At 39.4% G+C, this 27,984-nt stretch overlaps 1 protein-coding gene across 7 annotated transcripts; it reads left to right on the plus strand.

Moving 5' to 3' along the window:
• The first annotated feature begins 1,270 nt into the window (after window positions 1-1,270).
• Window positions 1,271-27,818, plus strand: LOC108676197 (longitudinals lacking protein, isoforms H/M/V). Of its 7 annotated transcripts, XM_047881455.1 has the most exons (7): window positions 1,271-1,694; window positions 9,666-10,355; window positions 11,193-11,360; window positions 12,327-12,404; window positions 16,814-17,041; window positions 21,666-22,018; window positions 22,132-22,543. In XM_047881455.1, the coding sequence occupies exons 1-7, from the start codon at window positions 1,611-1,613 to the stop codon at window positions 22,247-22,249; spliced, it is 1,719 nt and encodes a 572-aa protein (XP_047737411.1). In that variant the 5' UTR covers window positions 1,271-1,610; the 3' UTR covers window positions 22,250-22,543. The 7 variants fall into 7 exon arrangements, with proteins under 7 accessions (XP_047737411.1, XP_047737415.1, XP_047737416.1 ...); XM_047881459.1 differs by lacking the exons at window positions 16,814-17,041; window positions 21,666-22,018; window positions 22,132-22,543 and adding exons at window positions 24,566-24,869; window positions 26,263-27,818; XM_047881460.1 differs by lacking the exon at window positions 16,814-17,041.
• Window positions 27,819-27,984: the final 166 nt, after the last annotated feature.

Genomic DNA, 27,984 nt, shown 5'->3' on the forward strand with positions numbered 1-27,984 from the left:
TAAATAAAAGTTACAGTTATTTTTATGTTTTACCTTTCCTACATGGATGTGTACTGTAATGAGTGTAATCTACCAATCTAAAAAAATTATCCACATATACATATAAAAAATCAGTCATTTATTTGTATATATATGTGGACTATTTATGAGATTGGTAGATTAAAATAGACATCCATGTAGGAAGGTGAAACATAAAAATAGCTGTGTAAAAATAACTAAGCAAACTGAAACATGAAAAAAATACCTGTAAGTGGTAACTGGTAACAATTTATCAAGTAACAACTAACATGTTGACGCTAGTAACAGGCTGAGGTTGACAACATTACACCGAAATCTTTCGTACAGTTTTATTCTGTAATTTATATTAGGTACCCAGTCAGAAATCGCCGCAGTCTGGAAGCCAGCCGCGGGTGAACTTGCCTGCGCCAACGCTCGCCCCAGCGCAACGCCAGGGTGACCAACAGCGCAGGAATGTCCACAGCAGCGCAATATTGTGGCAGCGCTTCTCGGCCTGGAAAGGGCCTGCTGCCGCAGTCAGTCTGTCCTACCGCGAGCGACCAGCCCGGCTGGCACTGCCAGCTTCCGCGCTATCGCGAAGGTGGTTGCCGCGATTGGCGGGACCGTTGCGCAAAATTCCCGCAGGCCAGAGGTGGCCGAACGTGAATTTCGAGCCAAAAAAAATCCCTACGCCCTCCACTATAAATATAGCTCCCCTACTTTGTGGAGCTATATATAATAATAATGATGTGCAAAGGAAAATCTTTCAATTTTTTACTGTTTTCATTTTGAAATCAGGGAGGCTCAGTGAACTTTAGATAGGTGCCAAAATATCAAAATGAAGCTTATATATGTACAAGTGTATCTATGTATATTGTATATGTTTGTGTACATGCATAATCTATGTCATTCTATGTATATAAATATATCTAACTTAACTGTTGAATCTAGTGCTCAGTTCTGAGGAGCAATGATCATGTCATGTGCAACTTTTCCGAGTGACTGCATACAGTCATCTGTGTTCCGTGTGCATGTAACTTATCCATGTCATGTGTAAATTCTCTCTTACATGCTATCAAGCTCATCCATCACCTCTATTGACCTTGTACAAACAAGGACAAAGAGGCCAGCTTTCCTTACCAAGAAGTCCAACATAACATAAGCTCTCAGGCCCAACGGTCATCCATGTGGCTGTCCTGTGGCTTTCAGTCCACCCAACGTGGACACCTTGAAAAGAAGAAGAAGAAGAAGTAGATCAGAGTCATCCCCCAACACGAACTCCAAATTTGTTCTCAAATATTTTTCAATTTACGGAAAAACGGAAAATGATGTAAATTGCTTTCTATATTTACGTATACATCTACTTCAATAAATGAAGAACTTATATTTCTTCTTCCGAAAGTACGGATCCTGCACCTGCACGTATTTTCATAATATAGCGAGTTGTTCATTCGCAAGGTTGGCGTCTCGGCGAGGATGTGTACGAAATTGAAATTTTAAACAAATTTAAAATCTGTTTGCGCCCCATTCGTGTCTTAACCATCACCATTATCTTCACTACATCTTACATTGGCCAAATTGATTACTACACGGTAACCTCCGTGGCTCTTGATATGAATTGTGGTGGCCTTCTTTCATTAAAATGGAACAACCACAGAGCAGCTTTCTTCAATGTTTTATCAAATCTGCGAGAGAAAGTAAGTATAAAGATGGACTAATCTAATGATTTGTTTTCTAACATATATTATGTTATAAAAGAACCTTGTAAATGCCAAGTTGTTGTCTAGTACTTGTTATTTCTTGTTAAACATTTAGGTAGGCGGCGTAGGCCCACATATTCTCCAGAGTCCAGACTCCAGAGGACAGGAGTCACAGGACAGCAAGACTCTGTCAACTTGTCAAGTAAGCCTATCAGGAAAAGTCCTACTCAGGCTACTGTCTGAGTTTTTTTCTGAAATATTGCAGCTCTAATATCATATAATTTCAGTAGTCATTAAATCTTGCTAGCTACTCTAGAGTCTAGAGTCTAGACTCTAGTCTAAATTCAGGATGGAATTCTAATTTCGGAGGTTCATATATTATTTCGATCCACCAAGACCACTTCTTCTATCCGACATCGTTATTTGAGGCAAAAAATGAACTTCTTAAAGGCTTAAAACACGCACGGCGGCACGCTAACTTGCTCAGTTTCTATAAAGTACCTAATCACTTGGAAGTTGTAAACCTGCACCTATCACTCAACAATTAAAATTAGACTTATAAAAAAGTATTAGTTAGTTGAAAATTTGTCTCTTAAGTTGAGCGCAATGAACTAAACTTCATTAAGTAATCATTAGGCAGAGTTTTTCATCATGCACACTAAACACGCAATTCAGAGTTCAGACGAGACGAACTTCATAACACGTCAGCTAACGTGCTACTGAATTGAATTGCTTCTTTCCCGCTAACGGTGATCTAGCGGGATGATCAATCGTTACTTAATTCGTATACGGTTGTATACGAATTACGAATTAACTAACTGTTTGTATACTTAATGCAAGAGAATGAATAATTATGTTGTTTCCGATCAAACAAACGAAAACTTTTTCTGTTTCTGATCAAACAAACGAAAACTTCTGATCAAACGAACGAAAACTTCTGATCAAACGACTGAAAACTTCTGATCAAACGAACGAAAACTTCTGATCAAACGAATGAAAACGACTTTGAATTCTAATATGGATCGTTAATTTTAACATCGTATTTCCAAAAATCAATTATTGCATTTCTATTAATTGAAAAACATCCTTTTACATAAAAAACAACGAATTTTTTCTTACAGCTCCTTAGGAATGACGAAGGAATGCTCCTCATATTGACAAATAACGATCTTACTCTTATAGCTAAAAATTTTAAATTGAATGATTTTGTCATTTCAAAGACTCCATTGAATACAGAACTTTAGTTTTTGGAAGTGTATTCAAGAAAAGTTTCTGGAATAGTAGAAACATTTCCATTATCATTCTGAAATAGAAGCGTCATTTCCGTTCTTATATATAAACAGGATTAATAAAATACCTATCAAATCCAGCCAATGTCATTCAATTTGTGATGTATGAACGACCGTTTTACTTTGATTCCTATGATGCTCATTTTTACCGGTTGAAGCTGTAGAATTAAATTAAATTAAAAATTAAATAAAATTCAATTTTACTAAATCAAAATTTATTATTTAATACACTAGATGGTACATGCTGTAGAATTAAATTCTTTTAGAAAAATGTTGAATTGAAAATCTGATTATATTTTTTAAATTAAAAATTAATTTTTATTGAATTAAATTGTATTATTAATGCACTATACCGTACGTGCTCTATGTTTTCTATAATGAAATAGTTTCCCATATTAAACAACAAAAATTTTCTAAAAGACACAAAACGTTCGAAAACGCGGGATGGCAGACAAAATCATTCAGAATTTGAAGTCAATTTATCAAGATAAATTCAACATAATAGGGTAAAAAATTCAAATCTGGAAAGTATAAATAGGTTTTTATAATTTAATAAAACTTTCAATCATTTAAATCTCAGAATGGAATGTGAATGAAGTCTATTTATTGTGAAATCAAACTAGACACAACCAAAACATAAGTGTGTGACACCGTCTTGTGAGAAGCAAAAAGAAAACTCCATGTGAATGTACGGTATGCAGTGAAAGAGTTGAAGTTTATCTCATAATTTTGTGTGAAATCGAAAACTTTGTGGGTGATGTCCAATCGTGAGAATTTTTTACGAAGCTGGATGTTTTTTTTTTATTTTAGAACGTATTCATTGCAAAAATGTGTCCGATAGCCTACAGATGAACAACTAGTTAACTTGATTAGTTGCTGGCTACACGGGATTGGATTTCAAACCACGCGCGATTTTCAAATGAGCTCAGTTCGTCAATTTTCATTGCAGTGGAAGGTGGTGTAACGCGGTGGTAGGGTTGGTATTTTGATACGTTTTCTTATATTGACATGAGAATATATTACCTATACAGAATTCCACACTGAGTCTAATGTCATGTATTTTTGTTTAATTGAACAAATTGTGGCTTGCACTTCTTTGCTAACAGCTAACACAGGCATGGACATCAGGGCTGGAAAAGTCCTATTTTTTCTGAAATATTTTTGCTATAATATCATATAATTTCAGTAGGTAGGTATGAAATCTCACAGCCCAAAAGTCATAAATTTTTGTTTGATTGAAAAAATTGTGGTTCGCACTTTGCAAACAATCATTCAGGGTTGGTGATTTTTTTATTTAAAAAAATTTAAAAAATAAATAATCAATGATTTTATTTAATTTTTTCATGATTTATTTTATTATTTTTTTCAGCTTTTTTGTCTTTTGGAAGGTTATATAGCTATGTTGCCATTAGCTTACTAACAATAACAATATATACACCATAATGGATGGCTAAAAAGGGCACTTATTGCCTTCAATAATGGCCAAGGTGGTGTATCAGGCTGGAATTCTAAAATTCGTGGTTCACGTAAAAAAAGCGTTCCGCTGTAAAAAAAAACGTTCCAGGCAACTAGAAACAGGTTTGCAGGCTGTCAGAAATTGGCTTCGGTTACAGTAGCTATGATCATATGAACATCAAGTCAGGCAACACAGAGAAGGTCCCATGCAAGATTGTTAATTGCACGCGTCACTCACAGTCACAGATGAGCAAGAGGGATGGATCTACAGAAGGAAATACTATTTACTCCCAACATAATAGTTTCAAATTAATATAAAAAAATTTATGGCACCTATTCGTTACCTCAGCTTTCAAATTGAGGAGAAACTCATCGGCAGTTGGAGAAACTTCTCAAAGAAAAGGCAATGCACAACAAACAACATGACACTTCACAGTTGACTGACTAGAATAGACTCAATAGTCAATAGAGTACTCGAAAGTCAAAAATTTAGCATTCAAACCTTTAGATTCTGTGAACCTTGTGATTTCTTCATTATTAAACTTGAGCAGGCTCACAATATATCACGTAAAGTTTTCACTCAATTATTGTCTCCAAGTTTGGGAGCTTTATCTGCAGTTAATTCAGTTACCTCACACACCGATTGCTTAATGAGAACTAACAAGGAAACAGTAAACACTAACCATCGTTCCCGCCACTTTGGCTGTTGCACACGATTGATTCTGCATGTATAACATTTACGATTTACAAAGGTTATTAAACCATTCTGTTGAATGCCAGTTACTGATAAATTTGTAATATAGAAGAATTCGTATCTATCATTTTTTTCAAATGAGTATATTGATGGTTGGTGTCCCTGCGGCCTGCTACCTTCTTTGTTTATGTTTTTCGTTGAGTTGGTAATCCTGATTGTAACAGTAGGAGTTTCCATGTCTCAGCTTATTGCATCAGTGGTCAGTTTTGTATTTGTCGATTGAATCATAGGCAGTTTTTCATGTATTTGTGAGTGAGTGTACATAGCGAAAATGTTATTCTTTGCGATTTCCATCAATAATGACATAACTACACTATTGTATTACTACGCTCTTGAAACAAGAATTGTAGCGTTACGCATTAAGTTAGCATCAGTGCGTTAACATGGTGTGCATTTGAGGCGGTCCCTTCTAGCTTTCTATCGCTGATTGGATTCCAGTGGCTGTGACGTTGCACACGTTCTAGCGATGATTGGATCCCTGTGACAGTACATTGGACGTGTTCAAGCGTTGATTGGATTCTTGTGACTGTTACGTTGGACGCGTTCAAGCATTGATTGGATTCTTGTTACTGTTATGATGCAAGCGCTGTTTTTTTCAATGAAACAGCTGTGGCATCTTGCAGAGACTCATCAGTGATGATGATGGACTGAAAGTGGAAGTGTGCTGGACGTTCCAGATTTTTGGGTCCTGCTTTCCGATTTGCTATGTTTACCAGTTAATATATTACCCCTCTGGAATTCCACACTGGTGGTGTTCACCACTTTGGGATTTTTGGGTAAATAATTATTGATTAGTCTATTAATTAGCTTTGTAAAGTTTATATGTAGCAAGGTCACGAGCTAAATATTAACTATTTTACTGGCTTCAATATACAAAAACACTTCAGGAATGCAGATCTTCTAAACATTGAAGAGTCACACAACAGATACTCAGAGAGGTAGCTGATAGCATGGTGCACAACACTATCAATACCACTAGTTTTATGTCTATAAATCTACCAGACTCTACCCTCTATACACACCGACGTAGTGACTGAGTGCACAGTTCCCATTTATGTCAGACCAATAAACCTATACCTACTAAACATAAACTAAATGATAACCAAACAAACCTCAAATGACTTGAAATGAGACTTAAGTTATGAGAAAAGCTAACACTGTTTGAAATAAACATGTGCACAATTCAAATATTTTATATCCATTCACTGCATTTAATTATTTTATATATAGTCTTATAATTGTAATTGTTTTGTTTCTAGTTTTAAATCAGGGTTGGAAATGATTAAATTAAACTGATTAAGTAATGTGATTAAATCATTTGATTTTTTATAAAAAAAAATCATGATTTATTTTATTTTATTTATTATTTTTTATTTTTTATACATTTAAATATATTGAGTGGCAGTCTTTAATTTATTTTGAGGTATTGTTATTCATGGTTTAGTATAAATGTACTATGACAAATTGGAATATAAACTTGTTGCCTTTAATGTATATTAGGTTCCAATGAATTGCATGTTTTTGGTACAAAGGCATCAAGTGTTGCAATACAGTGTAAATATATATATATAGCTAGAAGTTTAGCTAATTCTTATAAGGCTATAAGCAGTCTACAACTATTTGACTATTTGTTATATATTGATTACAATATACGGTCAACCGGGGCTACTCAGGATGGGCAGGGTAACTCGGGACAGTCCTCCGACACAGTGTAAAACTATTTTAGTAGCAAAACTAATTGGAATATTGCAAAACTAAATATAGTGGCGTAAACGTCAACATTTTTCCTATCTATGTAGTATAAAGGAAGTAAAAAAATACTACATTTACTAGCTTTGAAAAATTCCTGAAAAAAATGGTGAAAAACGATATTTTGAAAAGTTACTTCTGTTAAGGTCTGTAGTAAAAAAAATATTTGCTGTATTAAAAAATTTGGCTTTGAAAAAAGTGGCAGACAAGTGTCAGCATGAAAACTTTATTTGCAGAATTTACATACCTCAATCCCAAAAAAATGGTGGCCATTTCTGCACTGCAGGGCTACTCGGGACACCCCCCCGGGGCTATTTGGGATACCCCCAAAAACGCATTTACAGTAGAACCTCAGTTAGCAAAGGCTCCAGTTAAGAAAAAAATTTATTAAAAACAAAGAATATTGATTACATTTACCTTGCTCAGCAAAAAAAATTTCACTCATCGAAAAATTAGTGCATCATCGGTCATTACAAAATTGTGCATAGAATGTCATATAGGTATAGAATTGTGCACCAGGCATCATAGAATGAAAAGTAATTGACCTGAACTATGATTTATTTCTCCAAAACATATGATGGTTGTCACTAAAACATTCCTTTCTGTTTCAGGTATGTTTTTCACAATTTTTTTTTATAGTAAATTAACTTAACCCTATTAAAATGGTGTGAAATTACAAGCCGTACTGTAAGCTTACAGATACAGAAAAAATGCTATAAGGCTGCTTATATGAAGCTTGCAGTGGACAAGGTTGTTGTAAATGCTCAATGGCATGTTCATGAATATGGTAATATTGCATCAATAATACAGTAACATCGCATCAATAATACGGTACCATCAACTGGGGTGACTTCGGCCGCCAGGTGACTTTGGCCGTGTTTTTTATTTGTTTTGCAAACAAAAGCGGGGTCATAAACGATGGCCAAAGTCACTCCGGCGTTTATGACCTTGTTTACAACCCTGGCGTTTACCACACCGTTTTTGTTTTCAAAACAAAATAAAAAATGTGGCCAAAGTCACCCCAGTTGACGGGAATTAAAGTTTATGGTAATATCATATCAATAAAGGAAAAACAAGTAAAAATCACAGAAAATATCATTTATTCTACCTCTACATCATCTACAATGAAAGAGGAGGACTTCAGAGTACTGTTAGTAATGGATGAGTACACTCTGCATGCTTCAAATGTTTTAAAATGAAGTTTTATTGCAAGTGTCCCGAGTAGCCCCGTTTGACGGGGCTACTCGGGAGACTCTTTTTTTGCTTCTGGCACCTTACGAATAGCATATGGAATTTTTTGGAGGAACCATGTGATAGCCCTTGCAAAGAGCTTTAAAATGAGCCTAAACTTGTTTATGAAATGTTTCATGGTAAAAAGTTATGAATGAAAAATGTTCGAAATCGTCCTGAGTAGCCCCGGTTGATGGTACAAGTTTTGGAAAATTATATTGGTCATGGAGAGTTATGGAAAAGTCATGGAATTTTTTTCTTAATACCAGTACAAACCCTGTTTATAACCACGTTTTTCTTAGCTTTGTTTCGTGTCTGTCTGTCTGTCTGTCAACAAAAATTCAGACCTTAATTTAGAGCTCTTCTGAACATCCTAGAAAATTGAAATTTGGCATGCATGCTTATGCTGCCTAACAATTCAAGATTTGATCATCAGAAGTAAAGATTAAAAAAAAATTTTTTTAGAAAAAATAAAAAAGTGAAAAAAATTGAAATATCATGGTTGGGAATTGAGGTTTTTGTCAAACATCCAGACTTGCCAACCCTAGAAATTGATTTGAATGGTAAAATTGCTAAACTAAAAAGTAGAAAATAAATAAATATAAAAAGCATTTTTAAAAACCATGTGTTTCTGGTTTTTACAACACTAAAAATGATGAAATAAAACAAATAAAAAAACATTTACTCTTGTATAACATTGCATAACATTTTACATAACTTTAATGTTATTCAAGAGTAAGTGTTTTTCTTTATTGTCCGTTAAGAAAACATGGTTTTTAAAAGTTTTTTATTTTTTTTTTTACATTAGTTCCCAGTACCATAAAATGGGTTACTTTGACCGGCGGGGTAACTTTGACCACTTTTTGTTTTTTTAACAAAAACCCCCAGCCGTGTCACGGCTGCCATTAGGTGGTCACATTTTGCCCATTGGGGGGCAGCGCCCCCCATTTGCAAACTATGACACTTTCCTAAAATTTGTCTTTTGCATATGTAACTAGAAGAGTTTTACTACAATGCACCACAACCTGGAGTTATTTGGAGTTATTTTACAAAAAAAAAAATAAAATTGATTTTACCACCCGGTCAAAAAAACCCCATGAGCCGGGGTAACAAAGACCATCACTTTTTTTGAAATTACATCAAAACTATGAGAGGCAGGAGCCATCAATTTATGGTAAGTAAAGCTAGAGTATAGACCTGTATTTTGCATGTTTCAATTTAAGTTTAACTTATCTAGTAAGAAAATGGCATCATTTTGAAAAAAAGTGGTCAATGTTACCCCATTTTACGGTATGGTGTTTTAAATGAAAAATTTACATTAAAAACTAATGGCTTGATAGCATTTGCTCATTTTTCCTCATTTTTAAATTTGTCATGTAGGTAAATTTTTAGCATATTTTGTTAATACTCTGGAACTACTTTTATGAATGTTTTATGTTGAAGTCTTTGGTTTAAGATTATTGAAATTCTGATTGGGATCCTTTTCTCCAGGAATGCTACACGGATGTAACTCTGGCTTGTGATGGAAAGTTCTATCCTGTTCACAAACTCATTTTGTCAACATGCAGCGAATATTTTGAACAGATGCTTGAACAAACTCATTGCAAGCATCCAGTGATAGTTTTGAAAGACATCCAGAATGAAGATCTTGAATCGCTTCTCAGTTACATGTATGTTGGTGAAGTGAATGTTGTACAGGAGAAGCTATCTGGTCTGATCAAAGCTGCCGAGTGTTTGAAGATTAAAGGTTTGGCCGTGCCTGATGAAGAACCTGCTGAAGCCAAATCAACAGGAGTGTTCCGAGAAAAGAGAACTAACGATAATATTGTAAGTAGTGAAGCCAAGAGGAGAAGGCAGGATGATTGTGCCTCATCTCAGAAACATTCCAGCTCAAGTGAAGAAGAGTCAAGCAAGAGGAAAACAAGCACCCAGGAAGAGTCAGGAAGGGATAAAACAAGCCCATCATCTAGCAATAAATGTACCAGGAATAATGATCTTGTAGTAGTCAGTAAAGGTAGTATCCTACCATCTGGCGATAGCAGTGATAAAGAGCCAAGTCAACCTCCAGACATTTCACATGATACCTCAAAGTCAGACTCTAATGCACAACTATCAGATGATGAGATTGAGCTCAAGAATGAAGAGATTCAAGAAGCTGATGATGATGCACCCAAAGAATTGGTGAGTTTTTCTCCAGCATGGTGAAAGAGCGCATGGAGCATTTGTATGAGTGGGAATGTCAGAGAGGGCATGAGTACGTTTGGGAGGCAAATGTGGCGAGACTGAACAGGAATGTTAGGAGAATGAATGACTGGGTGTGTAGAAATGAGGGGTGTGGGAACGTCTGCCGAAGTAAGGCGGGCCTGACCAACCACCAGAAGCGCATGCATAGAGTAGCTGCGGAGCGAGTGAGGTTTGTATGTAGCATATGTGGCATGAGTGTTGAGACGGAGGGTGCGAGAGTGAATCATGAGAGGACGTGTATGGGTGGAGCGAGTGGAGTGGGAGACAGGAGACAGTGCGGGAGGTGCAATAGGGGTTGTGGAGGGAGGGGGGGAGGAGCCGGTGAGAGCCAGGAGGGGGAGGGTTGCTCAGTGCCCGGGGTGCAACAGGGTGCTGTCGGTCGCCAATATGGCGAGGCACCAGAGGGCGTGCCTGGTGTGGGACCCTGGGGAGGGCAAGTCCCTGACGGGGATCGACGGCCCGGAAATGGGGGAAAATGGGAAATGGGAGTTCTTACTTAAGATATGCAAAATGAAGGTGTCAATTTTTTTTATAAATTTTTGGTAGAGAACTTTAACTTCTTTACTTCCGCTTTAACTTCTCTAAAAACTCTGTTATAAATTTCAAATTTTGAATGAATTTGACAGCTTATATTAACTAGGTGGAATGGTATATTTTCTCCTTACAGTGTAAAAGTTTTGAGGGCTAGATGTTGTTGTTCAATGCTCTTACAAATATTCCTATTATTTAATTCACTGAAATGGCAAAAAGCTAATGAAATCTTTCTGTGAGCAGAATGACATAGGTGAAGCTGTGAAGCAGGAACCTCTGGAGCTGGATGCAGTTTACCTCACAGACTCCAACTCCGCTACTGACATCCACGACATCTTGCAAGACAGGAAACACTTGCAGCAAGCTGATGACAATCAAGAATTCATGAATGAATTGCTAGGCCAGCACCAAGTAAGACTTTCTTACTAATAATTTATGTTCAGTAAGTGAACAATATACAGGTAAAGGTATCTCTGTTGTGGAAGACTTTTTTGGGAGTAACGCTTCTTCTTTAACTGCATTAGTTGTATCAATGCAGTATTTTCTTTTTCTTTTTATTATTGGAATACAAGATGAGCAGGAGTTTATCTTAACTTGCTCCTTCACCACCAACACTACTGGGAGTGTGGTGAGTTAAACTGGATTAATTTATTAGGGACCCTAAACCCATGTAGGTATTTATTTGTTGCGCTTTCTTAAAAAATGCTCCACTATCACTTTGACTTGCTGACTATGCTTCTCCATCTCCTCCATAATCTATGCAGCATTGCTTCCTTGTCAGCATTACTCTGCTACTTCCTAAGAAGTTTTTATGATGTAGGTTTTTTTTTAAGAAGAGCCTGTTTTATTAATTTCCACTTGGGATACTGTATAGGCATTGGTGTGATCTTTTTATACTTGGCAATGATATCCTTCTTGACCTGATGAATTATTCTCATGCTTCTTCTCTTATTTTTACATAAACTTTAACTGCTGGCTACTGTGGGCGCATGTCTAATAAGTTATCTATGTACAAATAACAATGCAAAAGTCAAAAAGAGCAAAACATTGTTTGAAAATCTATCTTCTGCCAATTGCAGAATATATTCTGTTGGCATTTGCTCTGAGCTGAATATATCATATCAGTTCGTAACAGATGTGCAAAACGAACGCATTTTCCAAACAATGCTGCAGTCTGATACCAAATTTTTATTTGAAATTCTAAAATTTTCTCACATTTTTTCTATTGACTACGTACCTACCAATTTTGTTGACTTCTAAAAAATTACTAAATAAAGGTACCTAATATTTTCAAAATTCTCAAAATGAACTTGTACCAATAAACTTCTGTTATGATTATTGTTTTGCCTATTGATATAAGTGGAGTCCCTTGTACAGGCTGATGATGGTCACAGAGAAGGCCAGGAGCCGGCGCTGCCATCAAGCTACCTCTGCACTCAGCAGCAGCAACAGCTGGTAAGTTAACTGATTGTTTTATTGGCTGCAAAAATGACCAATCAGATAATTTTTAAACTCTACGGCCACCAGAAGGTGCCACGAGTAGCCAGGTTTTGAATTAATTTGTCAAAAATGTTTATTTGATTAATTTTATAATTGTTACCCTAATAAAAATCCCCTACTATTTGATGTGAATATCTAATTGGTCAGTATTTGCTAATTTACTTTCTCCTATATTTTTTCCTTGTGTATCTGTTGAGTATCTTACTTTCTGATTTCCTATTTAGCTCACTGAAGGCTTCTTGATAAATGAGTGTGTTATCTAGTGACTTCTGATAGGGCGTCTTGCTACCGTATGGAAAACATGATGATGGATTTACTTGATGAGAGGATATTGTTCAATTTATTGTCCATTTTCAGGTGCCCAAGCTAGTGATCAACAGTGTTTTGTGAGCATTATATATATATACTTGTCGATTGTTATCTCTCTAGCTTGAGTAGTTTTTTCTGAAGTCAAAAATTTGTTCTAAAACTGTGAAATAAAATAATAATGATATAGACTTCTCGCATCGCCGCATCATGCTATCACATCTCACATCTCCCTCACGTCTCACAGTCTCATCCACCCTTGCTTGTTGCCGCACTATTTCGTGACGGGCACACAACAGCTCTGTTGCTGCTTGCATGTGCTGACAATTCTGCTTGCCACTCACGACCTGCACAAATAATAATAATAATAATAGTGGTTTCAGCGAAATTAGGCTGTCGCCGTAGGCCTGTCGCCTACGGCGACAGCCGTATATTATTAGGCCGTAGGCCTGTCGCCGATTCTTAACATCGCAGAACATTCACAGCATTTTGCGGTCTCGAACTCGCAACTCACTGCTACAATTCTGCTGTGCTTAACCGCCCGGCCTCATTGCCTCCCGGCCTGACCAGAAACTGGCGCACAGAGCTGGGATCTAACCCGCGCCTCTCTGCGCCAATTTTGGTACTCTGAACTTTAACCACTGGGCCCCCCTGCCCTAACCACTGGGCCACCCTGCCCACAAGATCTCCCTGAGCTATAAGCTTTCATTTACGGTGTTGGTTTCATTCGGTGCGCGCTCTCTCGGTCCTTGGGGTGGTATGTGAGGAAGAGTTGATTTTGGTAACGAGCTGCTTTATTCTGCATTTCTTTTTTTTTTGCAAATCTATGAATTATTTCTTCAACCTTGGTCCCTGTTGAACATTATTTAATGTACACAATTCATAAAATATCCTTCTTTTCTGTATTTGAGGTTCTGTATTTCTTTTGTGTCTTCTGTGCGTCAATATTACTCAGTGACCAGTGACGGGGCAATCGGCCGTTAGTTGTTCCTGGACTTGAGTCTGAAATGCCTGTATAGCATTGGTATACAGTGGGGGGAAATAAATATTCGTACACTTGAAAAATCGTATTTTAATGTATGTAAGTACACAAACTTAACAGGAAAAGTGATTTAAATTATGTATAGAGACGCATAGTATTCAAAAATACTATCAAAAGAAATTAAATCTCAATGCATATACATAATTTAAATCACTTTTCCTGTTAAGTTTGTGTACTTACATACATTAAAATACGATTTTTCAAGTGTGCGAATATTTATTTCCCCCCACTGTATATTCATGTATTGGTATTGTTTTCATTATACGAGGAAGTAGCTCAATTAAAGCACATGCTGGTCAGTTCCTGAACCAGGAATGTTATACAGCTATCGTCCTGCGACGCGCTAGCTAACCTGTATTGTGGGGACATCCAATTACGTTGCAAACAAGACTTGCAACATGCACCTCGTTCATGACTGATTACATTGATTGTAACCTCGTACGCAACGAGATTTGTGTGGGTTGCTTCGATGCGGTGCTTCAAAATAGTCCATTTTTCTATAAGTTGGCTGAAGATATTTCCTTATACTACCGAACTGACATTGGGAATTTAAATTTTATTCTTACACGTAACTTGGCCCTGAGGCCAGTGGAGAAGAAAATTCTCTTTTGAAAGTTCGAATTTTAGTACTGGAGTTCGCCGTGCCCAACAAGTCTCCACGTAACTTTGCATCTGTTCTTTCTTCACATTATCCAAAACCACATGTTTGTTTCACGATAATAATTGATGATCCGTGAGTAATTATTTGTCTTCACCTCGCTACGAAGGACGTAAGGATCATTATTGTCAAAAATGCGAGCTAAGATCGGATCTCGGTCGCCATCCGGCCTCGTCTTGTTATCATAACTCTTATTGTCGCCCCGCTAGTAGCGGTGCTGGGCGGCCGCTGTCTGGCAGGCGGTCGGCTAGAGCCAGTAAGCTGGTAGACATAATTGCTTAATATTTTTCTAATATAAGAGAAAAAAAACGACTATTTACCGGGCAGTAGCGACCGTAGGAGTATGTCAACCCTGAGCGGGAGGGACTCCCTGTGAGCTTATAGAGTAATTCAAGTCAGTCAGTAAAGAATTTTTATGGAGATCCTTTAGGACAGTAAAAGGATACGCGGTCTTGAGGTGCTTATTAACTGGTTTCTGGAATCGATACAAAAAACATCTTTTGGAAAACAAATCTCTATCATAAACATTTATTCACATAAGAAATAAATTGCCGAAAAAAAACTAACTAATAATCTATTCTCTCCAAATTACTGGCGGTTCGGCATCTTAGCTGACTCACAAATAGCGAATAATCGAGCTCGCATGGGAAAACTGTGTCTTATACAGGGTCCTTCAAAAAAAGTATCTGATTTCAATAGGCTTTTGCAAAACTCATACGACACATACAGAACAATTAATTTTATTTGTGAATAGCTTATTTGATGCCATTTTATATCACTTAGTACACTTTACTTGGTTTTGAAAATTATGTTTAATAAATGATGTCCCCCATTATTAAGACATTCACGAAGTCTTTCCCTGAAGTTGCCCATAGCTCTTCGTGTAACTTCCCTTGGAATGGCTGCCACTTCCTGCCTAATGGCATGTTTTAGTTCTTGCAGATTTCTGGGACGATATTTGTACACTTCAGCCTTTAGGTAGCCCCACAGAAAGAGATCGCAAGGTGATAAGTCGGGTGACCGTGGGGGCTAGGAAATGTCTCCTCTTAAAGACACAAGACGTCCAGAAAACAACTCTCTTAACATTTCCATGGACCAAAAAAGTATCTGATTTCAATAGGCTTTTGCAAAACTCATACGACACATACAGAACAATTAATTTTATTTGTGAATAGCTTATTTGATGCCATTTTATATCACTTAGTACACTTTACTTGGTTTTGAAAATTATGTTTAATAAATGATGTCCCCCATTGTTAAGACATTCACGCTTTCCCTGAATTGCCCATAGCTCTTGGCAATGGCTGCCACTTCCTGCTTAATGGCATGTTTTAGTTCTTGCAGATTTCTGGGACGATATTTGTACACTTCAGCCTTTAGGTAGCCCCACAGAAAGAGATCGCAAGGTGATAAGTCGGGTGACCGTGGGGGCTAGGAAATGTCTCCTCTTAAAGACACAAGACGTCCAGAAAACAACTCTCTTAACATTTCCATGGACCGGCGAGCAGTGTGAGTCTTTCTGTGGGGCTACCTAAAGGCTGAAGTGTACAAATATCGTCCCAGAAATCTGCAAGAACTAAAACATGCCATTAAGCAGGAAGTGGCAGCCATTGCCAAGAGCTATGGGCAATTCAGGGAAAGCGTGAATGTCTTAACAATGGGGGACATCATTTATTAAACATAATTTTCAAAACCAAGTAAAGTGTACTAAGTGATATAAAATGGCATCAAATAAGCTATTCACAAATAAAATTAATTGTTCTGTATGTGTCGTATGAGTTTTGCAAAAGCCTATTGAAATCAGATACTTTTTTTGAAGGACCCTGTAAGTCGGCTCAGAAGTGGTGCTGAACGTAGCGCTTTAACAGCCTTCACATGATGAGGCATCAGCCTCCACATAATAATTCATCAGACTGTGATACGCATAGGGACTGGCAGATAATATCTTTTTGAAGAAAAGGAATTAGGTCGCTAATTTTAATATCAGTGTGCCAAAATTTCATTCGTTATTACTATTGCTTTGAAAAGTATACGACTTCTATGTTAACGCTGTCCGATTTCACATCAAGAACTGGAATATGTCGTGCTGAAATCGCAGAATTGCTGACTCTATGAAATCAGCAGCCAGTTTGCCGTTTCTGTAGAATCAGCATTTCGTTGCTGATTCCGCGGAGTAGGCAACGATTTGCTGAAAATGTGGAACTCGTTTCGACCACTGCTGATTCCTTGGATTCAGTAGCATATTCCGTGGGATTGGCAAGCTATGTTTTTACTGTATTTCGGCCTTTTTATCAGTTATAAATGTTCTCGCATAACCGACTATTGGAGCTGTTGATTGCTTGTGATTGTACATTTTAGATCAGTGCCCGCGAAGACAGCATTATGGAAGCGGATGCAGCAAACCATCGGGCTCGATTTCAAGAAAAAGTGGCCTTCGAAAAGCTTTCTAGATACAAAGTGCCTAGTCGAGAAGAATACGGCTCAATGCTTGCAACCTTGTGTGGCAGTGAAAGATCCAAATCCTTCTACTATCTTCGGGAGAAATTTGCTGTCGTCCAAGTTGGCGGTGTCATGAAAATCGTCAAGGTGAGCCTATTTCTTTCTCTTGTTCGCTCACAAATTTTAGTCATCGATCGCTGTTGTCGTTGTCATCATCATCAAAAACAAGATTTTCAAGTGAAATATTAACATTGGCGTCGTCGTGAACGTGTTTCACACAACAACCTAGCCTAACCTAACCTTACCACCGAAGCACACACAAACGCACACGGGACAACAGCAACAACACCATCATCCTGAACAAAATCAGTTTCATTATCTCTGTTAACTTTTTATTGTTTCAGAGGCGAAAAAATGAAGCTGATCCACTTCAATACCTTGCCGTTCGGGACGAGCTCTTCGACATAATCTACGAAGCTCACGTGTCGACTGGTCACGGCGGTGAAAGGAAAACCAAAAGATTTCTTGATGCCAAATACGCAAACGTACCAATGAAGATAGTGACCCTCTTTTTGGCTGCATGCGAGGCATGTCAGAGAAAGAAGCCCTTGCCGAAACCATACCACGTGGACAGATGGCCTACAATTCGCGTAGTGCCAGAGGAACAGCTCGCCGCACAGACACCTGCAGAACACGTCCCCGTTTGAGATTTTGTTCGCACAGAAACCAAGACTAGGATTGTAGGAAACGGTCTTACCTGCAGGCGTTCTCGCACACATAACAGAGGAACAACTTAAGGCAGGCGACTCTCAGGGAGATCCATGAAATGGAGGCTGCTGAGGAACAAGCTGAAGTTTCTGAGGAAGAAGATGTCGCTGCCGGGGAACAAGATCAGGCTGATGAAACTGAAGAAAGAGCAATAGGAATATCAGATGCTTTCTCAAAGCACATCAAGACGAAAAGGGCGTGCCGTGACAAGGCTGCGAGCGGGCAAGCAAAGAGCAGGAAAAAAAAATACTTGAAGCGAGCAACGCTATCCAGCATCCTCTTGCTGTGGGAGACTGCGTCTTATTCCTGGCTTCCAAATTCGATCGTGGACGACTAGACTGTAGAAATATTCCTGGTGTAGTTTACGACATTACTACCAGCGTATGGTACAAAGTTTCAACAAAACATGAAATGATCGAGGCAGCTTGCTCCAGATATCAGCTAGAGAAGGCAGATAGTCAGCTGATCAGCCTATCAGAAACGAGCAACATTATGCAGCCATTTCGCTATATTGCATCCCTTCAGTCTGCCACTGAGGGATAAGGATTTGCAAGTGTTCTTGCACAACAAAGTGAGATTCTGGGCGCTGTGCGTGCAGGAAGAGCGGCGCGTTGTGCCACTCCCATTGCCATCCTAGGAATGGCAAATGTAGGAACAAAAAATTACAAAAAGAACTCGTCTTTTAGGATTCATGACTGTACTGCGATTCGTTTGTGTGTACTGATTTCTCTGGTTATTAAATCTAAAGCGAATTCGCTCGACATTGTTTGTTCTATTCTGACTATCATCTCCAAAAAATAAAAATAGCAGAAATTTATAACTAAGGCCGAAATACAGTAATAACATAGCTTGCCGGCTCCGTGGAATCGGCTGCCGATTCCACGGAATCAGCACTGGTCGACACGAGTTCCACATTTTCAGCAAATCGTTGACTATTCCACGGAATCGGCAACGAAACGCTGATTCTACAGAATGGACAAACTGGCTGCTGATTGCTTAGAATCGTCATATCTGCGATTTCGGCATGACAAATATAAAAAAGGTCTTTAATATTAATGCTAAAACATTGATATATCACAACAATCGTATCTCATTTGTGAGTGATGATACGACAACCTACTCACTGATGAATGTCGTATTAGCCTACCCAGCGAGGGCTCACTGCGCCGGGCGCTCGTTTAGTATCACCTTATGCATGTTAATTTAGAATTTCGTAGGGTGTATTGATGTAGTATTACATAAGGCGTATTACTGGTTGGTTGATTACGTTTTCCTGTTTTAATTACGTAGCATCATGATATTGTGAGTGTGTAATGATTTCCTGCCAATAGCACGAGAGGATATGGGGTAACTTGTCATGTTTTGTAGGGAAACGCGCGCTGTTTTTTGTAAATGGATTTAGCGGCTCATTATGCGAGTAAATAGTGAACTAGAGAATGCTTCAAGATACATTATTACTAATTATTAAAATGAATTTTCTTTATTGATCGAATTTATGTTCTTCGGGATCAGGAAGTTGGTGTGAGAAATCCGTACACGCATAATTATTTTAAATTCGAACATTTTTGTTCCCATCAGAAAAGTTTAATTTGCAACAATATTGAAAGTGATACTGCGAAGCTAGTAGATTTACAGAATTTTTGTTGCACTAGGTGCAGGAAGAGCCATCACGGCTCTCTCGTGGGGCGCCAAGATCGTCGACGACTGCGCGAACTCTTCTCTACTCGAACTTGACGCGAGACTCGGCGATTGATTTTTGGAACCAAAAGGACTCCATTATTGTGTTCGACGACTCGTCGAGACCGCTGCCTCGGTTTGAAGAGTTGAACCTCGAGCAGCACGTTACCAACGAAAAGTTTTACCAATGTCCGGTGTGCCGGAAAATTCTCACCGAGAAATATTCGTTCCGGCGTCATTATATGATCCACTCAAGGGAGAAGCCCTACGCCTGCCCCCACTGCCACTACCGCACCATCCAGTCCAGCGACCTCCGCGTCCATATGTCGCGCCGCCATCTTGCAAAAGATGGCTCGGCTTGAACTGTGTTTGCAATGGAGGCAGAAGTGCTGTAATATTTTGTATTATTTCCGTCACGACGGTTAGTTATGTACCTATGGAATATTTGTAGTCGCCATATTAATTGATGTTATTGCAAATTTCCCCCTCAGGGGGGACTTCTGACGGGTGTCTGTGCTCGTCAGAAGTCTATGGGATTTCGCGCTCCTAGGGGGATTGTTCCTACTCGAAGCACTCGACCTGCCGTCGCTGGAACTAACTGAAGGAGTGTACAAGTGTCCAGTGTGTCTGACACACATCAAACACTTGCATCACTTCAAGCGACACTACAAGATACACAGAGAGACCCGACCCCACGGTTGTCCATGTTGTCCTTATCGGTCATGGAGAAAGACAAGCGTGCGTGCACATCTGCTAAGGAAACATGGCGTGCAGCTTACGTAGTTTCTACGTCTTTATGAGGTGTATAAGATGAATCGCTGTCAGCCTGGTGCTGAGCCTCATCCTCTTCCGGAGATTCTTCAAGACAATATAACGGAAACTACCGAGTTTTTCTTACCATAAACTCCTCGCAAATGGATGTTCGATTATAATTATGCGTCGGTTATTCGGGACACGTATTTAAAAGTTTTGTTTATTATTTCATTTAGGAGTGTGCTTGTAGCGATTCAAATTACAGGGTTATTGGATGGTAATGACATACATATTCAAGCTAAATGTTACCACCACCAATCGTTAAATAGAGATATGTCGCGCCGCCATCTTGCAAAAGATGGCTCGGCTTGAACTGCAGTGTTTGCAATGGAGGCAGAAGTCCTGTAATATTTTGTATTATTTCCGTCACGACGGTTTGTTATGCACCTATGAAATATTTGTAGTCGCCATATTAATTGAAGTTATTGCACATTTCTGTTAACGCTATATCAAATTGCGATGTCTGCATTGACTCCAGATGCTCATCGTCACTCTTACAACAACTCAAACTTTACTCTATCATTAGCAGTAACTTTAATCGCTGGTTTCGCCCAGGGTTTTGGCACCAGCCGCTGGCAGGATTGCTAGACAAAACGCTTGTTCTTCCCTCAATTAGCGTGGCCGATTGCCTTGTTCGTATTTCTAATGATGGCGCATAACAGTGTACCCTCAATGTTTAATGACTGTTTTGAAAGATGTTTAAGAAGTTACCCAGGCTCATACTAATGTCGACGCATACTGGGCCCGGCCATATTTCTGTTCGGACACGGCGATCCATCGTGGCCTGGGACTGCTACGTCCGAAACTAATACCAAGGATAACAAAGACGTTCTGTGCTTGGTTCGTAGCTTTGCCATGCCTGTCGAAGGCGTTCTGCTGCTTCTTGGATTATCGATAGCGCCCAATCGCTGTATAATTCGCAATATTAGCTATGAGTGCAGCCCTTGCTTTAGGTCGTCTTTGCATTTATGCGATACAATCACCATGGCAAGATGGTGAAGGTGAAACTCGCCCGATTTGTTTTCAGTGAAGGTTATGCAGATTTGTTCTGCAGTAATGCATCGCTTTAACGGAGACGTGGAATAAGCTTGACCGGCTGCTGGTGGGAAACGCGATCGTTCTCTTTGTGGGTCGGGAGATATCGGAGTAAAGTGTTCACTCATTTCTATATGCACTATTTTAATTTATTTGCTATTGTTTCGTTAATGTCATTTTCTCGAGTGATGCATGTTGAATGAGCTTCGCTTTCCAGTACGATACATGATTAGATATCTAATTTACGTTCTTTACTTCTTCGTATGAAAATATTTACAAAAATGACATTTGAATAAAGCTGTTTCGAAGGGTATGCTGCAGTCAATCCATGACCACGTTTTCCATAAGCGTTATTCATGAGTTGAGATAAATCTGTTTTTTTTTGGTAATACGTTTATATTTGCTGAATACATGTGGTACGAAGAGAGTATAAGTGCGGAGGTTAAGAAGTAACAGACTGTCCATGTTCTTACCGCAGACGGCAAGAAGTAGCGACACCGCTCAGCTCCCTAGCGTCTCACACTTGACTACTCCCATGGAATATGCTTCTGCTCCCGACATATTGGCCATGCCCAACTTCTGTACGCCAGAAACCGCAAGAAAGTCTGATAAGCATGAACTTGAGGCAAATAATTCGAAGACCCCGGGTAAGTTTTCGAGTTCATCAGACGTGCTGTCATTCGACCTCCTGGACTTCTTGAGTCTGAAGCAGGGTACGGGGTATCAATGCCCGCTGTGTGAGCTCTGGTGTCGGGACAAAACCGTCTTCAGGATACACTACCGGGTCCACTCCGGCGAGAAGCCCTTCCCCTGCTTCATCTGCGCCTATAGGACCAGCCAAAAGTCGAACCTCAACGTTCACTTGAAAACTCACAAAGATCTCATCGCCCACTCTACGTTCCGCGAAAATAAAGGCCCAGAGCAGTGATTTACGTCAAACCGAGGACCAGCCAAAAGTCAAACCTCAACGTTCACTTGAAAACTCACAAAGATCTCATCGCCCACTCTACGTTCCGCGAAAATAAAGGCCCAGAGCAGCGATTTACGTCAAACCGAACATAAGTTACTTAAGTTTTATCGATTATTTCATCGATTGCAAAATGTAGGCGAAAGGACTCGCTCGTCATATTTCTGCCCAAGGCACATTTTACTAAATCCCCTAAGTTCGAATATGATTGTGGGAGTGAATTCAATGAATGTCAAGTGTGAAATTTGTTCTGAGATTTTTGGAAGACATACGTGCAAGCGCTCGCAAACGTGTATCTTCGTAAAAGTAGATTCTGTCCTTTGATCCTTAATTAGGATTTATTTGGGACGTAGCAGTCCCAGGCCACGATGGATCGCCGCCCCTGATTATCGAGCTTCAGCCCTCATTTGGGCCACCTGATGCACGATGCTGTTGCTTGCTTCTCGCCGCTGGTAGTGTTGCAGGGGAGGTCGATCTGGGATTGTGCCAAGGAACACGTCCAGTTGTCTCTTGAAGGTCTCCAGGGTAAACTCCCCCTCTCTTAGATCCAATGGTAGGACGTTTTCGACAGATCGCATGGTATATACTGCATATTACAGAACGTGTGGTAGTATATACTGCATATTACAGGACGTGTGGTATAGACTGCATATTACAGAACGTGTGGTATATACTGCATATTACAGAACGTGTGGTAGTATATACTGCATATTACAGGACGTGTGGTATAGACTGCATATTACAGAACGTGTGGTAGTATATACTGCAACTTGTTTCTGAGATGCCGATCGGGTTGAAGAAGACGCGCTAGAGCACCGGTGCTCCTGCGCCGCTAATTATAATTCATTCAACGATCTCTCATGTTTTGAAAATATTTATTCGTAAGTAATAAACACTTGATTAATATACGGTATGTATTTCTTTATTACTTCCCAAATCACACATGCATTGTTTCTAAGCAATAGGTTTACAATTGTTATCAGAGAAGCGTTCCAAAAGTTACTATTTCTTAAGTTTTGTAACCTAAGCTTATTGATGTCAGTTCTATGAGGTTGCGGCACTTAACCCTCTACCGCCGTATGTCGCTCTCCGGGAACATAACTTTCAACTTAAATTATGCGTAGACTATTGAGTCTAGCAACCTGAGGACGTTTGTACGTAAAAGAAAACATTTTGAAATTGTCGTACGTGGCGGCAACAATCTGTGCAAGTCATTTTGAACCTATTCTTTTTGGGAAGTAGGGGAAGTATGTTGTGACAATATTGCTCCGGTTACTCATGTCAGGCGGTACAGGGTTAAAACGTTCTTGAACTCCCCACCTCAGCTCGCGGTATTAGACTGTTCGTCCCGGTTGTTTAAGGTTGGGTTGTTGCTGTAGGCAAGACTACCTGCTCTTCCGTAGTCCGTGTATCAAGCGGCAGACCGACTCATCGTGCAAGCGACCTCTTGTTCCAGGGTCTTGGTTTCTTTTCTCGTGTCCTTCCCTCCTCTCTCTGAGGGGCCAACGCTGCTTCTTAAGTTTAGTGCCTTCTCAATTTATGACTTTCTACGACTAGTAAACGATTTATAATTTTAGATTAGAGACACAAGGGCTCTACAATACTTGCATAACTCACATTCATAGCGAATTTTCTATACTATTGGAGCACCGCTGCATTTACCCCGCTCATCTAATTAACTCGCCACGCTAGTGTGCAGCTATGACACAAACCGCGCGCCCGTGCGGTGCGCAGCGAGGCTGCATGCATGCGCGGCGGTCGCTTGTGTTCATTGTTCCTAGTTTACTCGGTCGCGTGCTCTTGGTTTTGTCTGCGTCTGTTTCACACTTTTGAAAGCCTCTCTCGAAAACTGTTTTAGCCCAACATTATGATCATGATGCATTTTCAACGAGTTAGCACTACAGAAAAAGCACTTTAGTGCACTACAGAAAAATCACCTAAAGTGTAATAAACAATACGAGTAAGTAATGATATAATTATTTAGTCAATGAACACTTGGCTTATCTAATAACGTAATTATGATAATACGGTAACTTTAAAGTGTTACTCACCTGTGTTATTTGTAACTCCGTAGCTTGAAGTTCACTCATCGCGACACCGTGTGCTGTGGAAAGATTCCTCCTGGAAAGAAACACTAAATACTAACTTGATATTGCAAATTATCATTGCTATTTTTGTTTCTTGTAATGGAAAAAACCCTAAACGTAAAGCGCGCTGTGACTAAAGTCTTTGGGGGAGTTTGCATTTTCCTTTTGCCACCCATAGGCTTGATTTTGCCGTGAAGTGACGTCAACCACAAGGTAGTGTTTTCGACATGAATTCACATCATCCTCATCATTAAACAATTTCCCATAATTTTTCACTGGATATTATTTGCTTGATATTCACTACTGGCAACTCCGTGTTCCTAGGTGGACGATGGTCTGCCTCTGGATCAGCTCCTGGAAAACTTGGACTCTGGTGAGCCGTGGCCTCGACAGGGCCAGCCTTCCGTTTTTGGTCAGACTGGAGTGGCGTTCCCCCTTATCGCAGGCAGCGTACGCCGTACAACACTTCCACTCGCACATCAATTGACGGAAAATACTCACCGCGATACAATCCCTTCTTCTAACACCTCGAACGCCACCCGACGGACGTCTTCATCTGGATCCTTGAGCGCTGTGGTGACGGTACCGCTCGAAGCACTCGACCTGCCGTCGCTGGAACTAACTGAAGGAGTGTACAAGTGTCCAGTGTGTCTGACACACATCAAACACTTGCATCACTTCAAACGACACTACAAGATACACAGAGAGACTCGACCTCACGGTTGTCCATGTTGTCCTTATCGGTCATGGAGAAAGACAAGCGTGCGTGCACATCTGCTAAGGAAACATGGCGTGCAACTTACGTAGTTTCTACGTCTTTATGAGGTGTATAAGATGAATCGCTGTCAGCCTGGTGCTGAGCCTTATCCTCTTCCAGAGATTCTTCNACGTGTGGTATAGACTGCATATTACAGAACGTGTGGTAGTATATACTGCAACTTGTTTCTGAGATGCCGATCGGGTTGAAGAAGACGCGCTAGTGCATCGGTGCTTCTGCGCCGCTAAGTATAATTCTATCAACGATCTCTCATGTTTTGAAAATATTTATTCATAAGTAATAAACACTTGATCAATATATGTATCTTTTTATACTTACCAATCACACATGCATTGTTTCTAGGCAAGAGGTTCAACATTGTTATCAGACAAGCGTTCAAAAAATTACAATTTCTCAAGTAATATATCATTTAACAGAATTCAGTTAATTATATTGAACGGAAATCATGACGATTGTCGCTCACGAGACGTGCCGTCAAGATGATGTCGTGACGGCATGTCGTCAAACTATTTCGTATTGTAAATTTCTTCTCATCTTTTGTTTGATGTTTTTCGTAACTTGGAGGTGGCTCGTTTCCAATGGAATGTTAATTTGCAATCTAACGATATCTCTTTGTAACCTAAGCTTATTGATGGCGTACATGAAATTATTCTAAGGTTTTACCGAGTTTGTGTTCATGTCAATCTATTTATGACTCAATTTGCAATTTGTCGTCTTCTTTCGGTCAAATTAAATATTCTTATCAGTGTTAGGTTGGCAAGGAAGGTTTTGAGATGCGTAAACTAAAAGTTCCAGTCGTCAGTAGGCACTTCTCACGCCTTCCGCCACTTGTCAGTTCTATGAGGTCGCGGCACTTAACCCGCTACCGCCGTATGTCGCTCTCCGGGAACATAACTTTCAACTTAAATTATACGTAAACTATTGAGTGTAGCAACCTGAGGACGTTTGTACGCAACAGAGAACATTTTAAAGTAACTTTCAACTTAAATTATACGTAAACTATTGAGTGTAGCAACCTGAGGACCTTTGTACGTAAAAGAAAACATTTTAAAGTTGTCGTACGTGGCGGCAACCATCAGTGTAAGCCATTTTGAACCTATCCTTTTCCATCACTAGAACTTATCCTTTTTGGGAAGTAGGCTTGTGACAATATTGCTCCGGTTACTCATGTCAGGCGGTACAGGGTTAAAACGTTCTTGAACACTCGAAGCACTCGACCTGCCGTCGCTGGAACTAACTGAAGGAGTGTACAAGTGTCCAGTGTGTCTGACACACATCAAACACTTGCATCACTTCAAACGACACTACAAGATACACAGAGAGACTCGACCTCACGGTTGTCCATGTTGTCCTTATCGGTCATGGAGAAAGACAAGCGTGCGTGCACATCTGCTAAGGAAACATGGCGTGCAACTTACGTAGTTTCTACGTCTTTATGAGGTGTATAAGATGAATCGCTGTCAGCCTGGTGCTGAGCCTTATCCTCTTCCAGAGATTCTTCAAGACAATATAACGGAAACTACCGAGATTTTCTTACCATAAACTCCTCGCAAATGGATGTTCGATTATAATTATGCGTCGGTTATTCGGGAAAAGTATTTAAAAGTTTTGTATATTATTTCATTTAGGAGTGTGCTTGTAGCAATTCAAATTGCACGGTTATTGGATGGTAATGATATATTTAAGCTAAATGTTACCACTACCACTCGTTAAATAGTGATGCCCACATTAGGTTTGGTGACAGCAAGGATGTTCCTCGATCAGCTCAATGCGTCGAGTCTGGAAAGAACTGAAGCTGCTTACAGTGATGACTCATTTTCATCACCAATAACTCGATGTGATGCTTGAGGATCACATACAATCATTCTTCTATTTGTCAGTAAAATATTCACTATTATCTGTAATCGGCAAAATTCTACAACGAAAGATCAGGATAGATTCACAAATTTAATGCATTTATTTTTAGTTGATAGTATTTTTTATAATGGTAGGTTTATGCTTTTCATGGAAAACGACTTTCAAGTTTCCCTAGATCAAACATTTTGCTAGACTCTCCTCTGTCGACGATCCTCAGACAAACAAGAGCAAGATGTAATTTAAAGACTTATACCAGTAAAATACCTTGCTACTTTTGATTAAAAATTTAAAGATGGAAGAGCGAGCAGCATTGCAAGAGCCTTTTAGTGATGACAACTCATCGGCGTGCGTATAACGATAGCTTGACTACGACATTAAAATTAAACGGTTGCTCCTGAATATTCTCGTAAAATTTAGTTATTCCTATAAACAAATTTCGATTATCAGTACGTACATTATTTTGCGTACCAGTGCATTTGTGACGTAGGTGAGAAACTGTAGGCTTGACACATCATTAAAACTACGGCTGTGACGCTCATCAAATGTTCAAAGAACATTAAGATTCACTGCAACGAAATCAATCGATGACCTTAGAAAAAGATTTTCCCGTCTGCATTTTAATGAATCAATATCGCACAAATGCGTCACGATGACGAGTTGTGCTTCTCGCATTACCAAATTGTTCAATAATTTACCACAATCGACGTTTCTCCTCAAAGGCTTCAGCAAGCGTTGAAATTCATTTATGTTCTTATAGAATGCTTGCTGCCATCTCATCAGTAAGCACCCTTCAATGGAAGCTTTCTGACAGTGTCTCAGCTAGTCGGAATAGGTGTTTTATGTTGACGTGGACAGTGTGCTAGAGCGCACCCACGGAGCTGTGGTATCGGACTTCGAGGGCCATACTTTCAAAACTCGCTAAGTGAACATAAGTACTTATACGCTCTATTTTCTTGTCTATGATTGGTGGATTTTGCATGAAAGGTCGTCAATGATTGGCTGATGAACTTACGATCTCATAACTTTTTTTTGAAAATATAGGCCCGAGTCTCAGTTTTGGAGTTGCGTGTTCCGTAGGCCGGACGAATTGCATTCTCTCGTGGTAGCG

The sequence above is a fragment of the Hyalella azteca genome, unplaced genomic scaffold (assembly GCF_000764305.2).
Source record: "Hyalella azteca isolate HAZT.00-mixed unplaced genomic scaffold, Hazt_2.0.2 contig8032, whole genome shotgun sequence".
Lineage (NCBI taxonomy): Eukaryota > Metazoa > Arthropoda > Malacostraca > Amphipoda > Hyalellidae > Hyalella > Hyalella azteca.